General features: G+C 43.6%; 1 protein-coding gene across 10 annotated transcripts in view; it reads right to left on the reverse strand.

Moving 5' to 3' along the window:
* The window catches only part of CSMD2 (CUB and Sushi multiple domains 2), a 506434-nt gene that overhangs the window by 198566 nt on the left and 283842 nt on the right, over positions 1-24026 (reverse strand). For 4 of the 10 annotated variants that reach the window (XM_081871629.1, XM_081871627.1, XM_081871631.1 and 1 more), the window contains 2 exons: positions 17235-17356; positions 5438-5541 (listed from right to left, as the gene is read on the reverse strand). The exons of 1 other annotated variant lie outside the window; for it this stretch is intronic. In XM_081871629.1, coding sequence (XP_081727755.1) covers positions 5438-5541; positions 17235-17356 — 226 coding nt within the window. 5 more of the 10 variants (XM_081871628.1, XM_081871632.1, XM_081871634.1 and 2 more) reach the window with 5 other exon arrangements.

Genomic DNA, 24026 nt, shown 5'->3' on the forward strand with positions numbered 1-24026 from the left:
GTACTCTTGTGCTTGGGTCTTTTTTGCAGATTTCTGATAGTCCACCATGAGAACAGGATGTTGGACTAGAGGGGCCACTGGCCTGATCCAGCAGGCTCTTCTGATGTTCTAACATCCAATCCTGGTACAGTTTTCAGACCTCCAGACCAAAAACATTTCTGCCTTATCTAGACAGCTTCAGACTGTCAATATCCCAGTTACTGCCTGAAACAGTTCGCTGTTAATTCTACTGACCCCTGTACTGCACATTTCGACCAGCAAATGAACAACTCCATGTACAGCTCACAGTTCCCAATCTTTGCATGCCTTGCCCCTTGGCTGTTGTCAGCAAAACCCCAGCACTTGCTTCTATCCTTTCACTGGGAACTTCTACTTGGAAAGCCTTTCCAGAATTAACCTGAAGTCTTTTGAACGGCTATTTCATCTTGCCCTCAATCTGAAGCAGGGGCCCGACTATGCTGCTACAGAACAAGAGGGTCCAGATCCTTCTAGTCTCTCTCCCAGCAAAAGCACATACATGTCCCAAGAGGTGCTGGACTCACAGTCCTTACAGTGCTTGAGTACTCTTGAACAACAATTGTCAAAAGAAAGATGAGGTACAGGACCACTGAGGAAGTTATTCCTGGCCAATATGAAATACTCCAATATGAAAGTCCAGGAGGATTTGCTCTGCAACTTCCCTGGACACTTTACTTACAAGTGCTTCTCACTCCATTTAGAAAATGTTGTTTTGTGAAGAGAGCCCCTGAACTCACTTCAGCTTCTGACTTAGGTATCGAAAGGGAAGAGAGAGTGTCTCTAGCACAATCAGACTTACAGGAACCCAGGGAGCTAAACAACTCAGATCCACCTGGCTCTATAGTGTTCACTACTAGTTTCAGAAAGTGAGTCTGTCCCAGCTCTACCAGGGGTTGAACTTGGAACCTTTTGAATGAAAGCACATGTTCTGTTACTGAGCTACACCACTTCTCAAGATTCTTTAGACTGTGAGACCTTTGGTCAGGGTCCTCTTTCCCACCTCTTTATATTCTCTTGTAATTTCTGGGTATACTGACTCTGCTGTAAAAACAATCTCTTGTCTTAAAGCAACTTATCATATTAACCTTGGCATGGCTGTGAGGCTCTTTCTGGTGAGAGGAGGCCATAGGTTTGGAAGGTAAATTCAGACCTAACTAAGAAGAATTTTTTTTGGGGGGGGGGGTAGAATGGCCTGTACCATTTCAATGCAGAAGTGTACTTTTTAATTATCCCCTAGTAAAAACTCCCCACAAGCAAATAAAGCGACACAATGAGGAGAAAGGTCCCAGGCCATACTAGCCTTCTATTGGTGGGCGGGGGTGTGTGTGTGTTCTGGTTTGTTTTTTATACAGTCGCATTGGGTGAACTGATCTCCCTCACCTGCAATCTGAACTGTTATGGCTCACTCTACCACCTGAGGATGACCATCTCATTCTGTTGCGTGTGAAGATTCAGTCACAGCAACCAGTAAATGGCTCAAGACAACCTGAAGGATGATGTAGCTGAACCAACCTGAATTTCGTTCTTGTTTTAAATGGAGGAAAGCAACTCTGAGATAAATCCTCTAAATCTTGTTTGTGTAAACAATCTAGTAGCCAGTGCAAAATATTAACAGTGGGGCAACATTTAAAATATGTGCCCAAAACCAGAGTCCAGAACTCAGGCTTTGTTTCAGCCAAGATTCCCCGGGGACCTGTGACTCAGACCTGGAGTTTCTGAAGGAATAACAAAGAAGAAGGGGAGGAGGAGGATAATTTCCTCTTCTTTGTCCATTTATTGTTTCAGAATATCACTTTGCCCTGAAATCTGATCTACACGAGGAGAATATTTTGACGGTACAAATGAACCCATCAAGATTGCTTTTCAATGCTGAAAGTGGTGGAAATTTGTGGATATTCTAATTCGATAATTAATCTTATGCATTTTACTGACACGTGCATATGCTCAAGTGTATTGGTAAGGCACCTGATAAGAAAAACAATATTCATATTATTGTATATATCTAGAGAGACAGAGAAGGTCAGGATTTTATTATATTTATTTACTAGCAGTTTTGTACCTGGTAACACTCAGGAATTCTAATAAACCCCAAAATCATTGCAGATTTGAAGTCAGTTTTGCAAGGTTCAGTACTCTACTGATTCAAAATGGCATTCACAGGAAAACATGCTCCTTGATCTCAGGAATCATCATGCAAAATTTGGTTACAATATCTTAAGAGATGTCCCAATGCATAACGAAGAGACAGTCAAACCACTTTCCAAGCTATATAGTAGATTTCAAAATGTGCACATGGCAGGAATGAAAGGGGGGTGGGAAGAGAAGATGCAAAAGGAGCTAAAAGCAGTAGTGAATCTTGCATATAAGTGCTTCATATAAAATTCAGTAATCAACCTTTTAGAGGACAACAGAGGCTTTTAACAAATTTAAGAGAACTTAATTTGCTTTGGGTTGCCTTGGGCAAGATAAAGCGACTAACAAATCTTAATAATAATAATAATAATAATAATAATAATAATAATAGCCTGCTAGATCAGGCCAATGACCCATCTAGCCCAGCATCTGTTCTCACAGATATGCTCTAAGGGCCACATGTTATGGAACTGAAGAAATCTATGAGATGGACCTTCAAGTTTGGTACATCAGAAGTACCCTGTTGGGTGGGTCAGAGCAATCTAGTCCACCATCACACTTCCCATACTGGCCAGCTGGATGCCTTTAGGAAACCCATACACAGGACCTGAAAACAACAGCCCTCTCCCATGATTGTTCTTCAGCAACTGGTAATACAGAGGCATGGTGGTGCCTCTGAATCTGGGGGGAACATTTAGTCATCATGGCTAGTGGCCACTGATAACTGTATCATGCATCCTCTTTTCAGTAGCAAATTCTACTAGTCGGTAGCTGACTGTGAAGGACTACTTGTCCTGAATGCTGTCCACTTGCCCTGCTTTTGATTCACAGCAGCTGGTATTCAGAGGCATACTACCTCCAGCATTGAAAGAAGTACATGGCCATTATCGCTTGTTGCCTTATGCTCCATGAATTTGCCTAATTCCCTTTTAAATGCATCTGAATTGGTGGCCATCACTGCATCTTGCAGTACTTCTGTTTGCCCTTTCCTCCACCTTTTTCAGCTCTCTAATTTCCTACGGGAAATGTAAATGGCATGAAAGCTGTCATTTCCTCTGGAGTACCACAATAAACTGACACCTTCAGTGCACTTAGCTAAATCATCTGTTTGCACAGTGTCTGTCTTGACACTTCCAAGTTACAGCGGAATCTCTTCATTTGTCCAAACTTAATTCCCAGCAGAAATTTTGTTGCAGGGTCATCTGAACTGGAACTAGTTAACCTGTTGGAAGAAGGAAAATATTTCCCTCTCCCAGATTCTGTGTGTCTTGTCCCCATGCTTCTCTCAATGCATAATTCATCTGTCCATCTGTCCACCCATCTTCAAATAAAGACCAAGTCTGCTTACTCCTTTGTGCTGAGAGTGAAATCAGTAATGGCATTAGCTTCCCCCATAATTCAGTGCTGGCACAATCTAATGCACTTGTTTTCCCAGGCAGTTAGTGTAATGTGGTTTGAATGATCACTTACTAAATGCATTTATAGCCTCAAGGTCAACTTGAGCTTCTGTTTAGCAGAAGGGGACTGGGGAACACTATGGGGGTGACCTCCTTTCCTTGACAATCACTCTAACTTTTCCATAAGAACCAAGAGGAATTCAACGTGACTGGTAGAAACAGGAACTCTGTGAAAAGGCTTATTTGATTTCTATCCTCCACTTAAGTGTAGAAAGTTCTTTAAACTGTCTGTTGTTCCAAGCACAGCTTTGTTTTATTTGTTATAGTTTTGCATACTTTAGAACTTGAATTGCTTTTATTGCTTAGAGTTATGTTAAGCCACATAGATCAAAGGATGAAACAGGATCCAAATAACTAGACGCCAAACCTTTGATGAGCAATTTGCAATTGGGAGCTGGGGAAAACTCTTTCACAGCTCCAAATATGGCCAAGACGCTTTTTGGAAAATGCCCTGTGTTTCCTCAGTGTGTTCGATTTGACATCATTTGTGCCAGTATTTCCCCTCCTGACAGCCAATGAAGCTGAAGGGGAGAAGAAAATGGGAACGTGATGATGTCAGAACAGACTTCTTTTCATCAACACATTACCAGGGACACACTGTTCAGCAGCATTCCTGCTTTTCCATGTAATATGGAATTTGGGTTCAATACCCTAAAATGTTCAGTACTACCCCATCCACTGAGGGTGCTATATTTGGGGTGGGTGAGTGGGGGAATCTATTTTGCCTTGTCTCTAGCTGCAATCACTCACAATTATATCAAAACATTTCCATAACAACCCATGCCACCAAATCCTACAGATGTACTAGCTACCCCAGTGGCTACATTAACTAGTCCAATAGCTGCATTCGGAAAATGACAACTGGATAGCTCCAAACCTGAACCACCAAATGTCTCTTCCTCAAAACCCACTTCACAACTTGATGGTAGGTGTGGGGAGGGAAGACTGCCACTGTTGACTCTGATTTGCCTCCAATCCATGGCACACCAAATGCAGGGTTCAGCTTGATAAATGGCTGCCCTCTACCACCAGCTGTGTAAATGGAAGAAGCCACCATCTTTCCATTTCTTCTTGGTTCTCTCAACCCATAGTATGTGGCCATGGACACTGTTCTGCCTATTTCCCCAAGACAGATATTTCAAATTCTAAGAATGCCCCACGTCACATATATCAAGATAATATCAAGCCCAGTGGGAAAGGCAGTAGCTCAGGGAACAGCATGTGCTTCACATGTGAAAGTTTCCAGGTCAATCCTCAACATCTCCAGGAAGGGCTGGAAAACACCCTTGCCTGAAACCCTGGGCAGCTGCTGCCAGTCAGTGTAGGCAATGCTGAACTAGATGGACCAAATATAAGGCAGCTTCCTATGTATACAGGCTTTCAATATACTGAAAATTAATAGGTGATACAGAACAGGCAGCCACCCAGACTCATTGGTGTGGGTCTCTGGAGAGACCTGTGGCATCTCAGCAGAGGAAGTGGTTACAGAGCTGAGGCAGAAGAAGTGGTGTAAGCTACCATTTCTGCAAGGCCTAGCAAAACAAATAACTTATTGCTGTAGAGAATAAGCTCTTTAATCTAGGTCCGTTATCACTTGCTACCTGCCTGAGACCCTTGCCACAATCCAACACCAGCAACTCTCTCCCACCAGAGTGACCATTCCAGTAACACACATTTGCTTCTCTGTTCCAGGCCACCCCAGAAAATTATTTAATATACAAAAGTGAGCATGTGCATTCTGCCAAAGAAGTCTAAGCTGCCTACAGTGATGAAGACATGCACACTCCAGGAAAACCCAATCAGAATCACATGAAGAAAAGCCTACTTACACATAGAGTACACTCTTCTGGTCTCCGACCTGACCACCGTCCCCCACAGTTAGCGTATCATAACCTCTCTCCAAGTCGAATTCTTCAAAGTTGAGTTTGATGACCTACCAAAGACACATGGTGTTAGAACAAATGGTTGAAATGTCAGGGAGGAACCAGGTTAACAGAAGGAGTGGATCGAACAAACTGGGGCTAATATGGAGTAGTGACTAGCGTGCTGAGCTGGGGTGCATTATACCAAGGTTCATATCCCCACTGAGCCATAAAGGAAACTGGGTGGGTCTTGGAAAGCGACAATCTTTCAGTCTATCCCACTTCTAAAGGTTGTTGCAACACTGAACATCTGGGGTAACAGCCAGTGTTATAGAAGTGATACAATGAATGATCAGGAAGCCAACTTTAGTGATTCTACCCCCAACTATATTCAAGCTGTGCAATCATGTAAATCAGCCATATTGCTCACAGTAACATCAAGAGCATCAGCATGGTGTAGTGCTTACAGCATCAGATGAAGACTGGGTTCAATTTATTACTCAGTCATGAAACTTACTGAGTAACCATGGACCAATCAGCCTAATTTACCTCACAGCAGTGTTGTGAGTATATATGCTGCCCTGGGCTCCTTGAAGAAAGGGTGAGATTGCTCCCCCTAAAAGCAATCTCAGGGCTTGTGGGTCAACAGAAAAGGGAGCCTAAATTAAGCCACTGGGAAAGAAGGTGAGGATGAGTATCCCCCAAGGATGTAGAACTAGAATTTTTTTTTTTTTTAAAGGAGGCAGCCCCCCACCCCATAAAGCCCTGTGAAGACAGAGCATACTCAGTGCACACTTAGGAAGGCTGAATGTCAAGCGGGGGGAGGGCTGAGAGAGGAGGAGAATGAATTTGCTTGCATCCATGTCAGTTTTTCAGGGGAAGCCAGTTCTTGTTGAGCTACACCTCTCATAATCTGTGACCATTAGCCATTCTGGTTTAGGCTGATGGGAGCTGCAAATCTGTACAGTACCAGGCTGTCTAACATTCCCTAGATCTTGGGAAATGACAGTGCTTGTTTGACAATACTGCAGCTTTGGTACAGCTGACCAAAAAATAGCATCACTGACTGCTTTAAGCAAGTGTAAATCATTGAATCCAAACAGGGTATTCTGGCAGCAGGAACTAGGCACCTTAATCTCTGCACTATCTGGGAAGCTCTCAGGTAGACTGGCATCAACCTTGTTGCTCTGCATGCCGCAACCCTACAGCCTAGCAGAGATCATGGCACCAAGTCAGAGGCTGCAGTGCTATGAGCTAAAGAATCAGATTTGGTCTCTGGTTCTGAGCCTGATGCTGATGATTATGGGACCACTGAACTTGAGGTTGGCTAGCAGGAATCCATTGAACCAGCTCCCACATCACCAAGGAATGAAGAACTGGGACCAGGACTCACAGGCACATTCCCTGGGTCTAAGGAGCTAAGTTCCTCCCACAGTATCTTGCCAGTCCAGTGGCGGAGGAAGAGCACATCAGGAGGGAGGCCATGGAGCAGAAGTGCCTTTCTTCAGGTAAGAGGGCTGGCCCTTAAGAGACCCTAGAATAGGACAAAACCTAGGAAATGTGGGCTGGAGGCAGAGGTTCAAGAGGGGCCAGTTCACTTCTAACCCTTGAAGTAAGTAGCTCATTAGGAACTCTCCTTCGTGCTGACTTGACACCTGATCTGCCATGTTCTATGGGTGCCTCTGTAAGACCAAAATAGGACACCACAGGTCCTATTGGGTCACATGATATACAGAGTCCAGTTGGGTGACATGATATAAAGAGCCAACTGGCTATTTTTAACTGCTGTGTTAAACTTTGTTCCCCAGCCAGACCAACTTGTTGAATGAAGCAGCTGTACCGGCTAGTCCTGTGCCCTTGCTGCATTTTCGAAGCTGACCTTAATTACACACTTGCCCCTGGTTCCTCAGAACTTTGATTTAAAGAAGAGAGAAATAAAAATAAGTTTTTAAAAGTGGGAGAAATATGTTTGTGTCTTTTTGGAAGAGAAGGCATGGTGAACACTCACCACAGGATGTTCTTCAAAGTATCTGACTGTATTTATGGGAATAAGAAAAGTATCATGCAATAGGCACTGTCTAAATCAACCTTCTCCAACCTGATGACCTCCACATCCTGCTGGACTCCAACTCCCATCAGCCCCCAGCAAACATGCCCAATGCTTAGAGATAATGGGAATTGTAGTCCAACACAACTTGAGGGTACAAGGTTGGGGAAAGCTGGTTTATTGGTTTTTGTTGCTGTTGTTGTCTTTATTCAGGATCATGAACACTGTGCTGGTAGTCCCAGCATTGCTGAAACTCAGCAGATGTGTACTTGATCAGTCCCTTGGATAGCAGACCCCTGGGAACACTATTTCACATTTATTGATAACCAATAAAATAGATAAAGGGCAGGAGAAGAGAAACCTTCAGGGAAACAACAGAAACCTTTAGCCCAGACTTGCTCACCGCCTGAAGGTCTAGGCTGCAAATTTGTGGGGTTTTTTTAATTATCTTACTGAATGTATGGCCCAGCACTTCACTTGCTATATGCCACTTTGGAAAACACAATCCTGTAAACAGCTTAATCTGGGGATCCAGCACAAAATTTAACACCACCACTTCTGCAAGATATTTTTTAAAAATGCAGGAGGAGAGAGCTCCACAGCTGCATCAGCATTACCAGCCCAAATTCAGACTTGAAGCCTCTATGTCTCTGAGCTGGTGAACTCCTCTGTGGGCATCATGTGGAGTCTCAGAGAGGAGGTGGGAGGCCAGCAACTTGCTCCCACAAACTCAAGATTTCCATGGTTGTCCCACCAGGTTGCATATGTCAGGATGAAAAAGCTACACTTCACTGAAAGAGCAACTCTCAATGTGGAAATCAAAACAAACAAAAAAATTCAATCCTGCCCAAGTAATAATATATCACTGGAAAAATGGCAAACAAATATAATGTGGTACATTTGATTAAGCACTCCCCACACTCCTCAGCCACCAAGTGAAAGTTCTTACACTTTTTTCAAAGTGAAGGTAAAAGGGTTTGCATTTGTACATGGGAGGAAAAGAGCGCAATCCTTCTCAAAGATGGCTGTAGCCCATTCATGCATCCTGTTCATATGGGTACCACACATGCAAGAGAAAAGTGTCATAGGATCCAGCAAGCCACACACTTTACATGCTAGTCATGCCACTGAATGGTCATGCATTCGGTGTGCATGTCAAAGGCTCCTATTGCATGAGACCCCTCCCACACTGCTGGCAAACCCAAGGACATGGCTGTCACTCATGTCAACCTGCAGGGGGCACAGGGAGCGGGCACATTCTGCCCTCTGGCAAGGAAGAACTGAGTGAGAGCAGCAGGCAAAGACTACACCAGGGCCTGCTTTATTTATTATAATATTTTAAAATTGTCAAGCGCCTTGGGTTCCTTGGTAGAAAGGTGGTATATAAATGCAGCAAACAAATAAATACATACAATTCCACTCCCTGCTTTATGCATTTGGCCCCCAAGAGGCTTTGTCAAATTATTTTTACTATTCTCCCTACACTGTTGCATTAAACCTCCACCTAGTATGAACCTGTACTAAAAAAAAAAAATATTATTAAAAACCATGTAATGATTGAATAATGTAATTAATGCAAAGAACAAAGGGTTGTTAAGTGACACACATCATTAGTTAAAGCAGCCATTCAAGTAAACTACATTTTAACAAGTCTGACCCTAATTAAATAGCTAATTACATTGTAGTACACTGTGGACCATAACCTTGTTGCAGAGACACAAGTTTCTGGAGTCCAAGAATTATTTATGTATTCTTTCCTCCGCCTACCTTTCCACTCTCTTCCTTGCCCTAGTTTTGCTTTTGCTCTTAGTTAAAAATTGAAAATTATTTAATGAGTCATTAAATAACAAGAGACCTCCTAGAAAATATAGATAAATGGATGGCATAAAGCCCGCCTTTCAAAAGTCACTAAAACAAGTAGCAAAAAAACATGAGATGTGGTGAGATCTGCTGAGCAGTTTTCAATGGGCCCAGCTATTAAGGCTTGTCAATAGTCATTATGGCTCACTTTACTTCAGACTAGTTGGCTGGTTATTGACAACCAAGGATAAGATTTCAGCTTAGCAGATCTGCTGGTGTGTGTGTCCATGCATATGCAGGCCATAGAAATTCCATATCCTTACAATTCCATATCTAGGAATATTTCCACAAACCACAATCTGCTAGGGCCAAGTGACCCTCCAGATAGTGCTGGAATCCAGGACCTTTCAACCAAAATTAGTATGGCTAATGGGCAGTGATGATAGGAGTTGGAGTCCTACAACATCTGGAAGGTCAGAGGTTCCCCACTCCTGTTTTAGGGCTACACAATTTGCTAGCCTTTGAACACAGGAGGTAGCTTACATGGAGTTAGACCACTGGTCTTTGTCTGACCATTGTTCGGTGGCTCTCCCATGGTCTCAGGTGGAGAGAAGATTCCCAGCACCAGCCACCTGGGGTTATTCTAACTAGAAATATTCAGGATTGAACCTGGGACATTTTATATACAATGCATCCCTATTAATGAGTTGTCATCAGCATTTTTACTGTTTCAGGGTATATCTGTTTATCTGACTACAAGAGAGGGTGATTTTTAGTCCAGTAATGTAACCCATCAGAAGAAGTCTCCAGCTACCCACATGTGGGAGATTTCTCTCTAGATCACCCTGCCACCCACATCTTCAACACACACACAATTTGCTTTTCTGACACACTCTAAACTCGTTCAGCTGTGTTTTCTGCAATTGCTGCAGATTCTGGTGACAGCACTCAAATGCTAAAAGGAATTGATTTGTTTTCCACCTTCTCTCTCTCTCTCTCTCTCTTCCCCCTCATGCGCCTGACAAGAGAAGCCCACAGGACTGTAAGGAATATCCTCAGCTATTTAAACACATGGAAGATATCAGTCATCAGTTGTGGAACAACTTCTCAAACTAATAGCAACAAGCTGAGTGGTAACAAATGAGCATAGCTGCACTTTTTCAAAATCCATCAATACAAGTTCTGGCCAGTCATCTGATTCTCAGGAACAAGGACAGTGAGGATTAAAGGAGGGCCTTGGAACACATCCAGGGAAAGTTTCCTGTGCTGTCTGCTAGTTGTCAGGAATGCGAAAGGGTCCCAACAAAAGATGACAGCATCTTCTCCTTGTAATCCTTCATGTTCCTTACACGGGGTACAACTCTCCACACGTCACACTTCATGCTTAAACTAGAGGTGAGGAACTTGTGGCCGTCCAGATGTTGTTGGACTCCCATCAGCCAGCAAGGTCAAAGATGGGACTTGTAGTCCATTAACATCTGTAGGGCTACAGCCCTACAGCCCCTACCCCACATTAAACATACAGCATGACAAAAGTCAATGGAGAGGGTCTTTCCATTCATCTGCCTGGCCCAACTGCCACCTGGACCATTCTCCCTCTTGGATCAACAGCCACGCAAGAAAAGAGCTCTTTCCTTGGTCTGCTTGGACAGGCTATCCCTCAATGAGGGCTTATTCTAACTTACCATTTGTCCTGTTCTTTCTAGGCACGGGTTCTTACTTTAAAACTCCATGTCAGAGTGCTTGAGTGTTTTTTAGCTTAATCTACTATAGTGGCAAGTGAGAGCTGGACCATAAAGAAGGCTCGCTGAAGAATTGATGCTTTTGAATTATGGTGCTGGAGGAGACTCTTGAGAGTCCCATCGACTGCAAGATCAAACCTATCCATTCTGAAGGAAATCAGCCCAGAGTGCTCACTGGAAGGACACATCCTGAAGCTGAGGCTCCAATACTTTGGCCACCTCATGAGAAGAGAAGACTCCCTGGAAAAGACCCTGATGTTGGAAAAGATGGAGGGCACAAGGAGAAGGGGATGACAGAGGACGAGATGGTTGGACAGTGTTCTCGAAGCTACAAACATGAGTCTGACCAAACTGCGGGAGGCAGTGGAAGACAGGAGTGCCTGGCGTGCTCTGGTCCACGGGGTCACGAAGAGTCAGACACGACTAAACGACTAAACAACAACAACAACAACAACAACACTATAGTGGCAGTAGCAATACCCCTGAAACCTGTGGGTGGCCAGTGACTGGATTTCTCTCTCTCTCTTGAAAAGTGGGTCCTGTAAATGCTCAATATCTCCCCCTCTCTCTGGGGCCTGTATATGCTCTCTCTCCCTCTTTCTCTCACCCACACCAGAACTGGAGAAAAAGCACTCAACCTTTCTGCAGCCACTCTACTAGCACAAAAAGAGATGCCCACATTCAACAAGTTCTGAAGGTGGAGAGAGATATAAACACAAGGGAGCAGAGGCTACTTCAAAGAAAGGGGGGGAACCAGGGATACTCCAAATATTATTTATTAAAACCTTTAACAGCCTGGTGTTCTCCAGAAGTTTTCAGCTACAACTCTCATCATCAGAGCCAACACAGCTGTATTTGTTGGGGCTGATGGGAGTTGTAGTCCAGAACATCTGAAGAGCACCAGCTTCATGAATGCTACTTTATAACCCTGCCTTGATCTAATAACTACCACAATCCTGGAGCTGATTCAGACTATTGTTCCATTTACACTGACTAGCAACAACTCTCCAGAGTTTCTGACAGCCCTATCTGGAGATGCCAGGCATTGAATTTGAAGACCTCTGCATCCAAAACAGATATTGTGCCACTGATAGGCATGCAAGGAGGCAGTGGTTTCTATCAGGGCCCAGGTTCATCACCACACTATTTCCATTTTCCTATAGTTCGGTTTCTACTAAACTCTACATTATTTGTATCACTCACTGCTATGGTTAACACCTATGCAATTAGTAGCATAATTAGTTGTGTAATTAATTTCAACTCATTTCAATAGAAGGGAAACATCAAAAACAATGCAGAAAATAATGCAATTATTTGTGTAATATTTATGTACTAAAAACTAACAAAAATGAATAATGTTCATATTCAGTAGTATGATTTTTCATTCCTGATCTCAGATGAACAAATTGCAGGGATTTCTGTTTCTGATGGAATTCTCCGACATCTCGAACCACTGAGATACAACCCTTCTACTGATCAAGTATTTGTTCTGCACAAGACAATTTAGACCCATATAGTTGGGGCTGCATATACTCAATGCAATTCTGAGATCAGTGTCCATTTGCATAATTTTCCCTATATTGTGCAATGGATGATGTATATTTTTACAGAATTCACTTTCCTTTTGTTAGTCATAGGCAAGGGGAAGGAACTATCACAGCAAGCTATAGCAGAGGAAGAAATGGGACTCTGCTGGCTCTGGAAAAATGTCAGCTCCACCAGAGTCCTCCATCAACTGTCACCTGGTGCCACCATTCCACTAGGCTATAAGAACATAAGAGCCTATTGGATCAGGCTAATGGATGAGGTTACTGCTAGGTGGATTTGTAGCTGATTGACTGACCCAAGCCAAAGAGTGCTCACTAATGGTACCTCATCATTTTTGGGGGAAAGAGATAAATGGGCTGCCACAGGGTACTGTCCTGGGCCAGTTGTTGTTCTACATCTTTATAAATTACTTGGATGAAAAAAAACTGAGGGGTTGTTCATCAAATTTGCAGATGACACCAAACTGGGAGGGGTAATAATGCCACAGAAGACAGAATCAGGATTCAAGATAACCTTAACAGATCGAAAAACTGGGCCAAAACTAACAAAATAAATTTCAATAGGGACAGATGTAAGGTTCTACACTTAAGTAGGAATAAACAGCTGCACAATTATAAGATGAAGGAAAACTGGCTTGCAAGTAGTACATGGGAAAAGGATCGAGGGGTTTTAGTAGACCACAAGCTTAACATGAGTCGAGTGTGATGCAGCAGCAAAAATACCTAATGCTTTTCTAGGCTGCATCAACATGAGTCTAATGTTCACCTGAAGGGAAGTAATAGTACCACTCTATTCTGTTTGGTCAGACCGCACCTGGAATACTGTGTCCAGTTCTGGGCACCACAACTTAAGAAGGATATTGACAAGCTAGAACATGTGCAGAGGAGGGCAACCAAGATTATTAAGAGTCTGGAAACCAAGTCTTATGAAGAATGGTTGAGGGAGTTGGGTATGTTTAGTCTGGAAAAGAGGAGACTCAGAAGAGATATGATAGCCATCTTCAAATATCTTAAGGGCTGTCACGTGGAAGATGTAGCAAGCTTATTTTCTCCTGTTCTGGAGGTTAGGACACAAACCAATTGCTTCAAGCTACAAGAAATAAGATTCTGACTAAACATCAGGTATTACTTTCTAAGGGTAAAAGCTGTTTGACAGTGGAACAGACTCCCTAGGGAGATTGTAGACTATCCTTCATTGGAGGTTTTTAAGCAAAAGCCATCTCTCATGGATGCTTTAGTTGAGATTACTGCAATGCAGGGGGTTGAAAGAGATGACCTTTGGGGTAACTTCCAACTCTACAATTTTATGATTCTATGAACACTCCATCTAGCCCAGCCCCCTGTGCTCACAGTGACCATCCAGATCCCCATGGGAAATCCACAAACAGGACCGGAGCACAACTGTCCACCAGCAGTTTCTAGCAACTGGTACTCAGAAGCATTACTCAGAAGCGTGATTAGCCATCATAGCTAACAGCCATTGGTAGCCTGTCCCCCAGGAAAGAGAGGAATATGGAAATGATTGCAGCCCCCCCCCCAATAGGCTCCACTGAGAAACCAGCAACTTTCAAACCCTCCTCTCCTTGAAATCTTTTCAAACCAGCTGGTCATTACAAGAACTCTGCATGTAGGAGCCTGTGTGCAAATTTGCTCCTTGATCTTCTTTCCTTTTATATTGTGATATTTTATATTATAAGTGAAGGCAGGAGTGTCTTATGGTTGAGTATCTGCTGATACCGCTATGGGATTCTCTAAATTAACTGTGGTATGTAAATCACTTTAATATATATATATATATATATATATATATGCAGGTTTTGGTGTCCTCGGGTGTCTTCCCGTGTAAAAGTTGGGGTGTCTAGGCGACGTTTCGACGAGGTCTCACTCGTCATCTTCAGGCTGGTGCTTTCGGCTTCTTGTTACTGGAACAGAGCAGGATCTCAGTGTTTGAGTTCCTATAAATACTGTAGAGGGGGTGTGGTGTATAGCCTCCAATGTTCTGGGCAGAGAGGAAGTTCCCAGGCTAGTGTGCCTTTTCTTCTTTTGTTCCTTAATTACTTGAGAGATATCTTGAGTGATTTCTTGAGTGATATCCTGAGTACCACTTAGGTGGGTCATTAGGTGTGGATTAGTTGTTAAAGTCTTTGTGTCTTGACCTCTTGAACTTTGTGAAGAGTTTTCCTGAGAAGATGGCTGTACTGTACTTAGTTGTGCTCTGGCTTGGCTTCGTGTATAGGGGCGAGCTGTGGTTTTGTGGCTTGTGTCAGCCAGATCTGTGTAGGGATTGCAGGGGGGTGCAGCATCCGGAGGTGCCACCATGGATTGGCTACTGGATGGTGTCTGTAATTCATCTGTGGAGAGGGTCTGGGTTTGGGTCTGGTGTGGTTGATTGGTGTTGGCGTTCTGTGTGCCTCTGGATCTGGTGTCAGTTTTTGTGGGGAGGGCTAATTTCCAGATGTCTGGCAAGCGGGATGTGTCGTCACGCTTGTTCATGTTGTGAGGGTGTTTCTAAGCTAATCCAAAAGGAAACACCCCCCAAAAACCAAGACACAGAAGAAAACAATGGCATGGCCCTCCTTCCTTATATCAAGGGCACTACAGATAAAATTAGCAAAATCCTCCATAAACACAATATCAAAACAGCCTTTTGCACCAACCAAAAAATAGCCAATATCCTCAGAAACCCCAAGGATAAAATCCAGTTGGAAAACCAAGGGATCTATGAAATACCCTGCAAAGTCTGCCCAGCCACGTACATTGGACAAACAAACAGACGAATAAATGCACGTATCGCAGAACACAAGAATGCCGTCAAAAAAGAAGAAAAAACTTCCTCTCTTTTCCAACACATGAAAGAAACAGGACACGAAATTAATTTTGCAGATTCCAAATTGCTCTTTAACACGGAACATCACCACAAGAGAATAATCATGGAAGCCATCGAGATAGAGAAACACCCTCACAACATGAACAAGCGTGACGACACATCCCGCTTGCCAGACATCTGGAAATTAGCCCTCCCCACAAAAACTGACACCAGATCCAGAGGCACACAGAACGCCAACACCAATCAACCACACCAGACCCAAACCCAGACCCTCTCCACAGATGAATTACAGACACCATCCAGTAGCCAATCCATGGTGGCACCTCCGGATGCTGCACCACCCTGCAATCCCTACACAGATCTGGCTGACACAAGCCACAAAACCACAGCTCGCCCCTATACACGAAGCCAAGCCAGAGCACAACTAAGTACAGTACAGCCATCTTCTCAGGAAAACTCTTCACAAAGTTCAAGAGGTCAAGACACAAAGACTTTAACAACTAATCCACACCTAATGACCCACCTAAGTGGTACTCAGGATATCACTCAAGAAATCACTCAAGATATCTCTCAAGTAATTAAGGAACAAAAGAAGAAAAGGCACACTAGCCTGGGAATTTCCTCTCTGCCCAGAACATTGGAGGCTATACACCACACCCCCTCTACAGTATTTATAGGAACTCAAACACTGAGATCCTGCTCTGTTCCAGTAACAAGAAGCCGAAAGCACCAGCCTGAAGATGACGAGTGAGACCTCGTCGAAACGTCGCCTAGACACCCCAACTTTTACACGGGAAGACACCCGAGGACACCAAAACCTGCATATATATATATATATATATATATATATATATATATAAATCTGTAAGCTGCTGTGGGGGGCTTTTTTCAGGGTAAAGTGCTATAAATACATAATGAATACACAGGGAACCATAACCCCACTGGTTCAAAAAAATGGGCATCCCTTTTCAGCTATGTTGATTTACTTAAATAGAGTTCTAATTTTCAGGATGGGCCACAACAACAACAAGTAAGAATAAATGACATAACAAAAGTTTTCATGCATATATTCACACTGCCAGCAAGTTCTATAAATGCTTCCAGGTTAGATTTATTCATTTAAGTACCATTTCCTTGCATTTATATCCCACCATTCTTCCATCATGGAACCCAAGGCAGCATTCATGATGTTCCCAAGCATTTCCCTCTCTGGGGACTAACTAGACTCAGGCTTGTTTAGCTTGAGTGCCTTCAGACCATTTGCTGGGACCAAAAGCTAAATGCTAAAGGTCTGTCTGAACAGCCAGACAGAAACTCTAGACCTTGTTGCATCCATCCCACCTCCCTGTTGCCAGTTGAAGGCCTTCTTGACCTGTGTAGGGCATATCTGCATCACATTACAAAGCAACACACCTTTCCTTGGTTGCATTAGCTCAGCCTTTACCAACCTGGTGCCTTCCAGATGTTTTGGACTACAACCCTCATCAGCCCCAGCCAGCATTGCTGTATTTTGTTGTAGCAGCTGCAGCCCGAAACATCAGGTGGGTAGCAGATTGGGGAAGACAGCATTAGCTGGATTGTCCCATGGCTGAGCCTGTAGCTACATTTTAGCCATTTAGTTTGGAACATGATTGACTCGCCTTACTTTCGTATGCCTCTCACCTGCTGCTGATGCAACTTCCTGCCCTTTACCAGGTTTGCTGCTGAATTATGAGCCCAACTTTGCAAACACGCTGCTCAGGTTTCCCAAAAAGGGCACACACCCAATCCCCCCCCCCAGCAATGCATCTGCAAGACCTACCTTGGCTGGATTGACTGCTGTTATCACCCACACGCAGTAGGCATTGTTATCGTACTGGACAGGATAGTTTGGAGATGTGATAATGCCGCTGGGGCCTCGGAGGTACGTATCACACATCCTAGCTGTGGGGGTGGGGGGAAAGGAAAACAAAAAGCAAGGAGTATGTGTGGAGGGAATATTTAAGCTTGGGGTGGCCCCTTTGTTAAGAGGCCAGGAATGCACAGGCTGCAAATTAGGTGTCATCTTTTATCTGCTGTTTCCTCATCCCACCCCACCACTCTGCTTTCCACCCACCAAGTCATAGAATCACAAAAGGAACAAACTGAAAAAGCACCTGAAGATCATCTGCTCCCAGCCCACACATCACAAGACCACCAAGCTGAATGCATCCCACTAGTCATGTATGGAAATACACAAGGGCTCAGCTTCTGCTGCCTGCCTTTGACTCTGTAAGGGGGATGGGATTATCAAGAACCTGGCAGACTTCAATGCAAGGCTGGTGGCCTGTGTTCAGTTGATTGCAGACTGTGCCAACCTGGTACCCTCCAGATATTTCGGGTTATTATTACTATTAATTAAATTTATATATGGCCCCTCATCCAAGGATCACAGAGCTTTTATAGTATAAAAGCACAAATGTATAGCATATTAACAAACAAAACAATACCCCCCCCCCGAGTTTAAAAGGCCATAGATTGTTTAATTAGCCAAAGGCCTGGGAGAAGAGGAATGATTTTGCTTGTCACCTAAAAATATGCAATGAAGGTGCCAGATGGGCCTCCTTGGGGAGAGTATTCCACAAATGGGTTCATTGGTCCATCTAGCCCAGCACTTTGTCAACTATGTGCCCTCCTGATGTGTTGAACCACAACTCTCACCTGCCTCAACCATCCCAGACATATGGTGCCAGGGCTGATGGGAGTTGTAGTCCAAAACACCTGGAAGAAGAACAGCTGGAAAAGCTGGGCCTATTCCAATGGGTGCCAGCTCTCCATTGTGTTTCCAAGCCAGACTGTTTGAAATCATTTTACTCAGAGGTGCCAGTGGATCAAACCTTCTGCATATGAATTATGTGCTAGCCAACCTGAGGGCTATCCCCAACTTTCCACCTTTGCAGTAGTATTAGGACACAGTGGCAGGGATGCCACACTGAGCGAAGCGCAGGAGTGAGTCCTTCAAAATCTGACCCAAGCATTGCATCTAGCTGATTCCAGAGTTCCTTTCCCAGTCCCCTATAACTCCCATCAGCCCCAGCTGGTTTATTGGGTCACAGCTTGTGTGGGCCTGGGCTACTGTAAACAGGTTGCCCAAAGGCAGGATCATCCCACATTTTGGATCTTGAATGCATTTTGGATCTTGAGTAATCACACAAGTACAGTAGCAGAAAGGGGGTGGGGTGGGATATTAACTCAATAATAATAATAATAATAATAAAACCAACCCCCTCCCTAACACAAAAATAACAAACCCAAACTGTACTTATGGGGAGGGGGTGTTTATAAAGCTGAGTGTTTTCGTCTTTTGCCCCCACAAATCTAATCTACAGACCTATACCCATTTACCTGAGAGTAAGCTCCATCAAATTTTATTGGATTTACTTCTGAATAGACATGACGAGGACTGCCCTGTGCATTTTTTAAAATAGTTTTTTTTTAAAAAAATGTTCAAGTGTTGGTTTGTAAGACTTGAGTTATACAAAACAAACAAAGAAGCAAAACATACCTTAAAGTCTTGTGGCCGAATTCTAAGGCAATAACATTATAAATTATTTACCCTTCATAGTTCATTTACAAACTCTAGCTCCACCACCAATGAGAGCTAGAAACTTATTTTATATTTCTTGTTTTTACAAGAAGAAAAACGAAATAAAAATGAAATAAAGCTGGGATTCAAAAGATGCAGAGCACCTTACCAAATTGTGCATATAACTCTGCACTTATGAAACTGAGAAGGTGGTTTGGCATAGATATCTCAAGATGCAATCAATTTATTTCAAAAAAGAGCAGGGAGAAGAGGCCATACCTGGCAGCTAAGCAGACTATTGGCAACACTATCAAATTTGTTTTGCAGTATGGCTTCCTGATAGAGAGTAAGGTGGGCTTTAACTTCCTTCACCCACGCTCAGCCTGAAGGCCTAATCAAATCCCAGCTCTGTAAATATTTAATAGAAGGCAGTCAAATTAAGTTTGGCTTTTCCACAGGTTCTGGGATGATGGAGAATATTTCTGAAGAACACTTTGGATGAAAGAGAGGATAAAAAGGCAAGATTTAAGAAGAAAAGGTGGACACAAAGTGTCTCTCTCTGGGTTCATGGGGAAATCCATAAGTTTGGATGCCAGCATCAAAATTCATTTCTGATTAGGATTCAGATTCATGAAAGGCTCAGTTTTAGACCTTAAATGCTCTGAACACCACTTTGGGAGGCAACATACGAGGAATTTCTTGTAAGTGTCTCTTAGAACTGAGCAGGAACAGAGGAAGCTGCCTCATATCAAGTCAGACCATTGGTCCTTCCAGCTCAGCATTGTCTACACTGACTGGCATCACCTGCTCAGGGTTACAGACAGGAATCTCTCCCAGACCTACCGTATTTTTCGCTCTATAACACGCACCTGACCATAACACGCACATTGTTTTTAGAGGAGGAAAACAAGGGAAAAAACATTCTGAATGAAACAGTGGATGTATCATTTTTGGGCTTCATGCTGTGGCCACAGACATGTGATCTGATGGTGAATTTGGGGTGACCCAATGCCAAAATCCTGAGAATTCCTGTGGATCCATGCTTTGTAACCACGTTTTTGCACCATTGCAGCCCCAGGCAACAGTGGGTGCGTGATTTTTTTGGTGCAGGCTGTAGCCATGGACATGCTATGTGATCTGATGGTGAATTTGGGGTGACCCAATGCAAAGATCCTGAGGATCCATGTGGATCCATGCTTTTTAACCACGTTTTTGCACCATTGCAGCCCCAGGCAACAGTGGGTGCGTGATTTTGGGGGGGCAGGCTGTAGCCATGGACATGCTATGTGATCTGATGGTGAATTTGGGGTGACCCAATGCAAAGATCCTGAGGATCCATGTGGATCTATGCTTTGTAACCACATTTTAAGTGGGGAGCGAAGGAAAAACAAAGAAGGGACATTAGAGGGGTGTGCAGAGAAGCAGCTGGCTAAGAATGCAGGAGAGGGATTTAACCGGTTGGAGGAAAGAAAGGCAAAAGTTTTCCCCCACCCAAGCCAGCCAGCCAGCCAGCCAGCCAGCCAGCCATATCTCTCTCTCTCTCTCTCTCTCTCTCTCTCTCTCTCTCTCTCTCCCTCCCTCCCTCCCTCCCTCCCTCCCTCCCCCTCTCTCTCTCCCTCCCCCTCCCCCCTCTCTCTCCCTCCCCCCTCTCTCTCCCTCTCCCCCAGCAGCACCGGAGCTTGCCTGGAGGGGAGGGGCTTTCCCTGCTCTTTGTTCCGTTTCAGCAAACACAGCAACGAAACAGAGGAGGGTGGGCAGTAAGACCCTGAGGCAGAATGCAGGAAAGCAGCCGCTTCCTCTTTTCAGTTTTCCCTTCTCTGTGAAGCGCCGCGATTTGATTTTTGCCTGGCGATTTGATTTTTTCCTGATTTTTCGGCTCCAGGGACCACACATTCGCTCTATAACACGCACAGACATTTCCCCTTCCTTTTTAGGAGAAAAAATCTGTGTGTTATAGAGGGAAAAATACGGTACTTGGAGCTGCTGGGGATCGAAGTTGAATTGACTTAAATTTGGGACTTCTTTCTGTGTGCTCTACCACTGAACTACATCCCTTCGCCAAACTATTAAGCTGCTTTATTCTGAAACAGATCTCTTGGTTTCAGATAGAAGTCTTTTACAGCTCTACCTGGAGATGTCCGGCGACTTTCGCCATGCAAATTGTGTGCCACATCACTGAGATAAATCCCTTCTCTGAAGCAATTCCTGGAAGCCTATTGTGCTATCCTTACTTTTGCCCCAACCAAACAAATCAAGTGTTGCACACACACTAAATTGGATCCATCCTCAAAATGCTAACAATATTTACTCTTATAAATAATAATGACTAATTGCTGCTACTGGTAATAATAAAAGCAGTTTTGAAGAATCTATTAAATTTACACAGATTTTTTTTTTCCCCCTAAATGAAAGGAAAGCACAGGTCCGGCCTTCTTGCACACATTACAGATGAAACAAGGGCAACATAATATGAGGGTGATACGAAAGAAGAAATGACCACAGAGGAGTTGCCTGAGCAAAGAAGAGTGTCTTCAGCAGCTGTTTGAATACAGAGACAGATGGAGATGTCTGTATGTCAGGAGCCAAGACATCCCACAGGAATGGTTCATTTAGCAAAAAAAAGATGGAGATAGGAGACAGAGGAAGACATCTCAGGCATGACGTGGGGAAGAAGGGACTGAATGTAGAAGGGCAGAGCAGGAGAAGCAAAAAGAGAAAATGAGGAACAAGAGAACTGGCTACATGCATTTAAAGTATGATGATATTACTTTAAATAGTCATGCTCCCTCCCCAAACAATTATGGGAGCTGTAGTTTGTTCAGAACACTGACAGTTGCTAGGAAACCCATTCCTTTCACACAACTACACTTCTCATAGTGCCTTAACAATGGATCCCTCTTCCCAGAGAACTTAACAAACGACAGCTCCCAGAATTCTTTGGCGAAGCCCTGACTGTTTAACATGGTATCATAGCAATTTTAATGTATGACAAGAATATGGCCAACGTAAAGCAAGGGACAAAAGGTAGGTGCCTGTGTGTATTTAAGAAAAAAATGAATGTCAAATGTGAAGGGCATCCAATGAGTGAAAAGTAAATGTATCTAACTGGGAAATGGGCAGGGCAGGGGGAAGATGTTATGGCATATTTGAGAACACACCTATGCACACGGCGTTCACCCAGGGAGTTTGGCCATGGGGGAAGCGAGTCATCAGATCCAGTTTCTGCAAAATTTGGGGGTAGGGAGTCAAGACCTAGAAAGTATACTGCAGTGTCTAAGATGCTGAAAAGATCCCCAGCAAGTATTCCGTAAAAGTGTGCAGGAGGGGCACAAGCATACCCCTAAATGCGAATGGATCCAAAGTGTATACAGGTTTATTTGCTGGATAAGCCAGATCCCTGGCTAATCTGCTTTCTCACTTGACCAGAGGAGCTCATACAAGCAAACAACTGTCTCTACAAACTGATGTCCTCCCATCAGATGTCAAGTGAATAATAGGCAACCCTGTTTAGGGAAGTTTTTAATGGTTGATGCTTTATCATATTTTTAATATTCTGTTGGAAGCTGCCCAGAGTGGCTGGGGAAACCCAGCCTGATGGATGGGGTATGTATAAGTAAGTGAGTAAGTAAGTAAGTAAGTTCTGTCAGATTTAGGGCCATGGGGCATAGACAGTGAATGCAATCTGACTGCCCCCTCCCCAGTGTAGTCAGTGAACACATGGGGAGGTGTTGCTTGAACTTCCCTAGTCTAGCAGAGTCACTAGGGTGAAAGGGGTTCTGCCCCACCAACCCCCTAGAAATCTCCTATCTGCTTGCCTTCTTCCTTCCAACCAGTCAGGGAGTGGCTCTACCTGTCATTGCCTTTGGCTCTACAATGGACACTAGCCACCATTGATCAGAGCCCTTCTAGCTGGTCAGACTTGCATTTTTATAGCACTCAGGGTGTTCCACAGTATGTACTGTTATGGACAATCATTCTCAAGAGCCTTCCTCACTGGTCCCCTGTAGTTCCCCTGCCCCAAATGACTAAAGTAGGTTTTTGGAAGCCCTGATGACTACCCAGCTAACATTCCTTAGGTCCCCAGTTGAGCATCTGCTATGACCATGAGGTACTTGTGGACCAAGATATTTCAAGGACAGGTAACTCCATGACTCCAAACTCACTTCTTAATGCAATTCATCAAAAAGGCAAGACTTCAACATTTGAAATTTATTTTTTTTAAAAATAAAAAACCTAACAAACCCAAAATACAGTATAAAAAAAATAGTTACAGGGATAAGAAAAGTCTAAATTTTAAAAGGAAGGAGTTTGTGACTGTATATAAAATTAATGATTAACACTGTCACAATGGCACTGGCAAGTCCTCCCTTATTTCAAATGAAAGGTTGCTATAGAATTCATTTGCAGAGTCAGATATTTATGCCAAATATCCTCTTATGTTGATTTAATTCATCCACACATCAGGGAATTAGCCGGGATTTTGCAGTGCCAAGCAAGTACCAAGAAAAAAAAGGAAAGAGCAGAAATGCACAAGCTGTGCAGTGATAGTTCAAAAAGACTTGTGACGGAGAGATCCAGTGAAGTGGAAAGTGTGATGTTCCCTATTGACTAAATATTACAGCAGATAGAGAAAGAGACAGGACTCTCAACTTCCATCTCCAGGACATCTCTGGCACAAACTTGCCTCATCTCTTTCCTTCTTGAATGTCTTGTAAGCCCAGAGAAATACCTTGTATGTGCCCCATGGGGCACAGAAATCTCCAGTACACCATACATCCTCTCCTTCCAATTGCTTAGGGCTATTCCACACTTCCACTTGTCCCATGCCCAGAAAGCATGGATCAGAGAGGCTTTCCATTTGCCCTTTCTAGGCATGGGTCTGAGTGTTTTCTCATTTGTTCCAATGCTTTCCCCAGGAATACCCACTGTTTAACACTGAATCGGAAAACAAACATCAATCTGCAGGAAAAAACACGATAGATGTTTGTTCTGATTCAGCAGTAAACAACAGGTTTCTCCAGGAGAAAGTGCAAGGCAAGCAGAAGTGTG

The sequence above is a fragment of the Podarcis erhardii genome (assembly GCF_964252035.2).
Source record: "Podarcis erhardii genome assembly, chromosome: 7".
Lineage (NCBI taxonomy): Eukaryota > Metazoa > Chordata > Lepidosauria > Squamata > Lacertidae > Podarcis > Podarcis erhardii.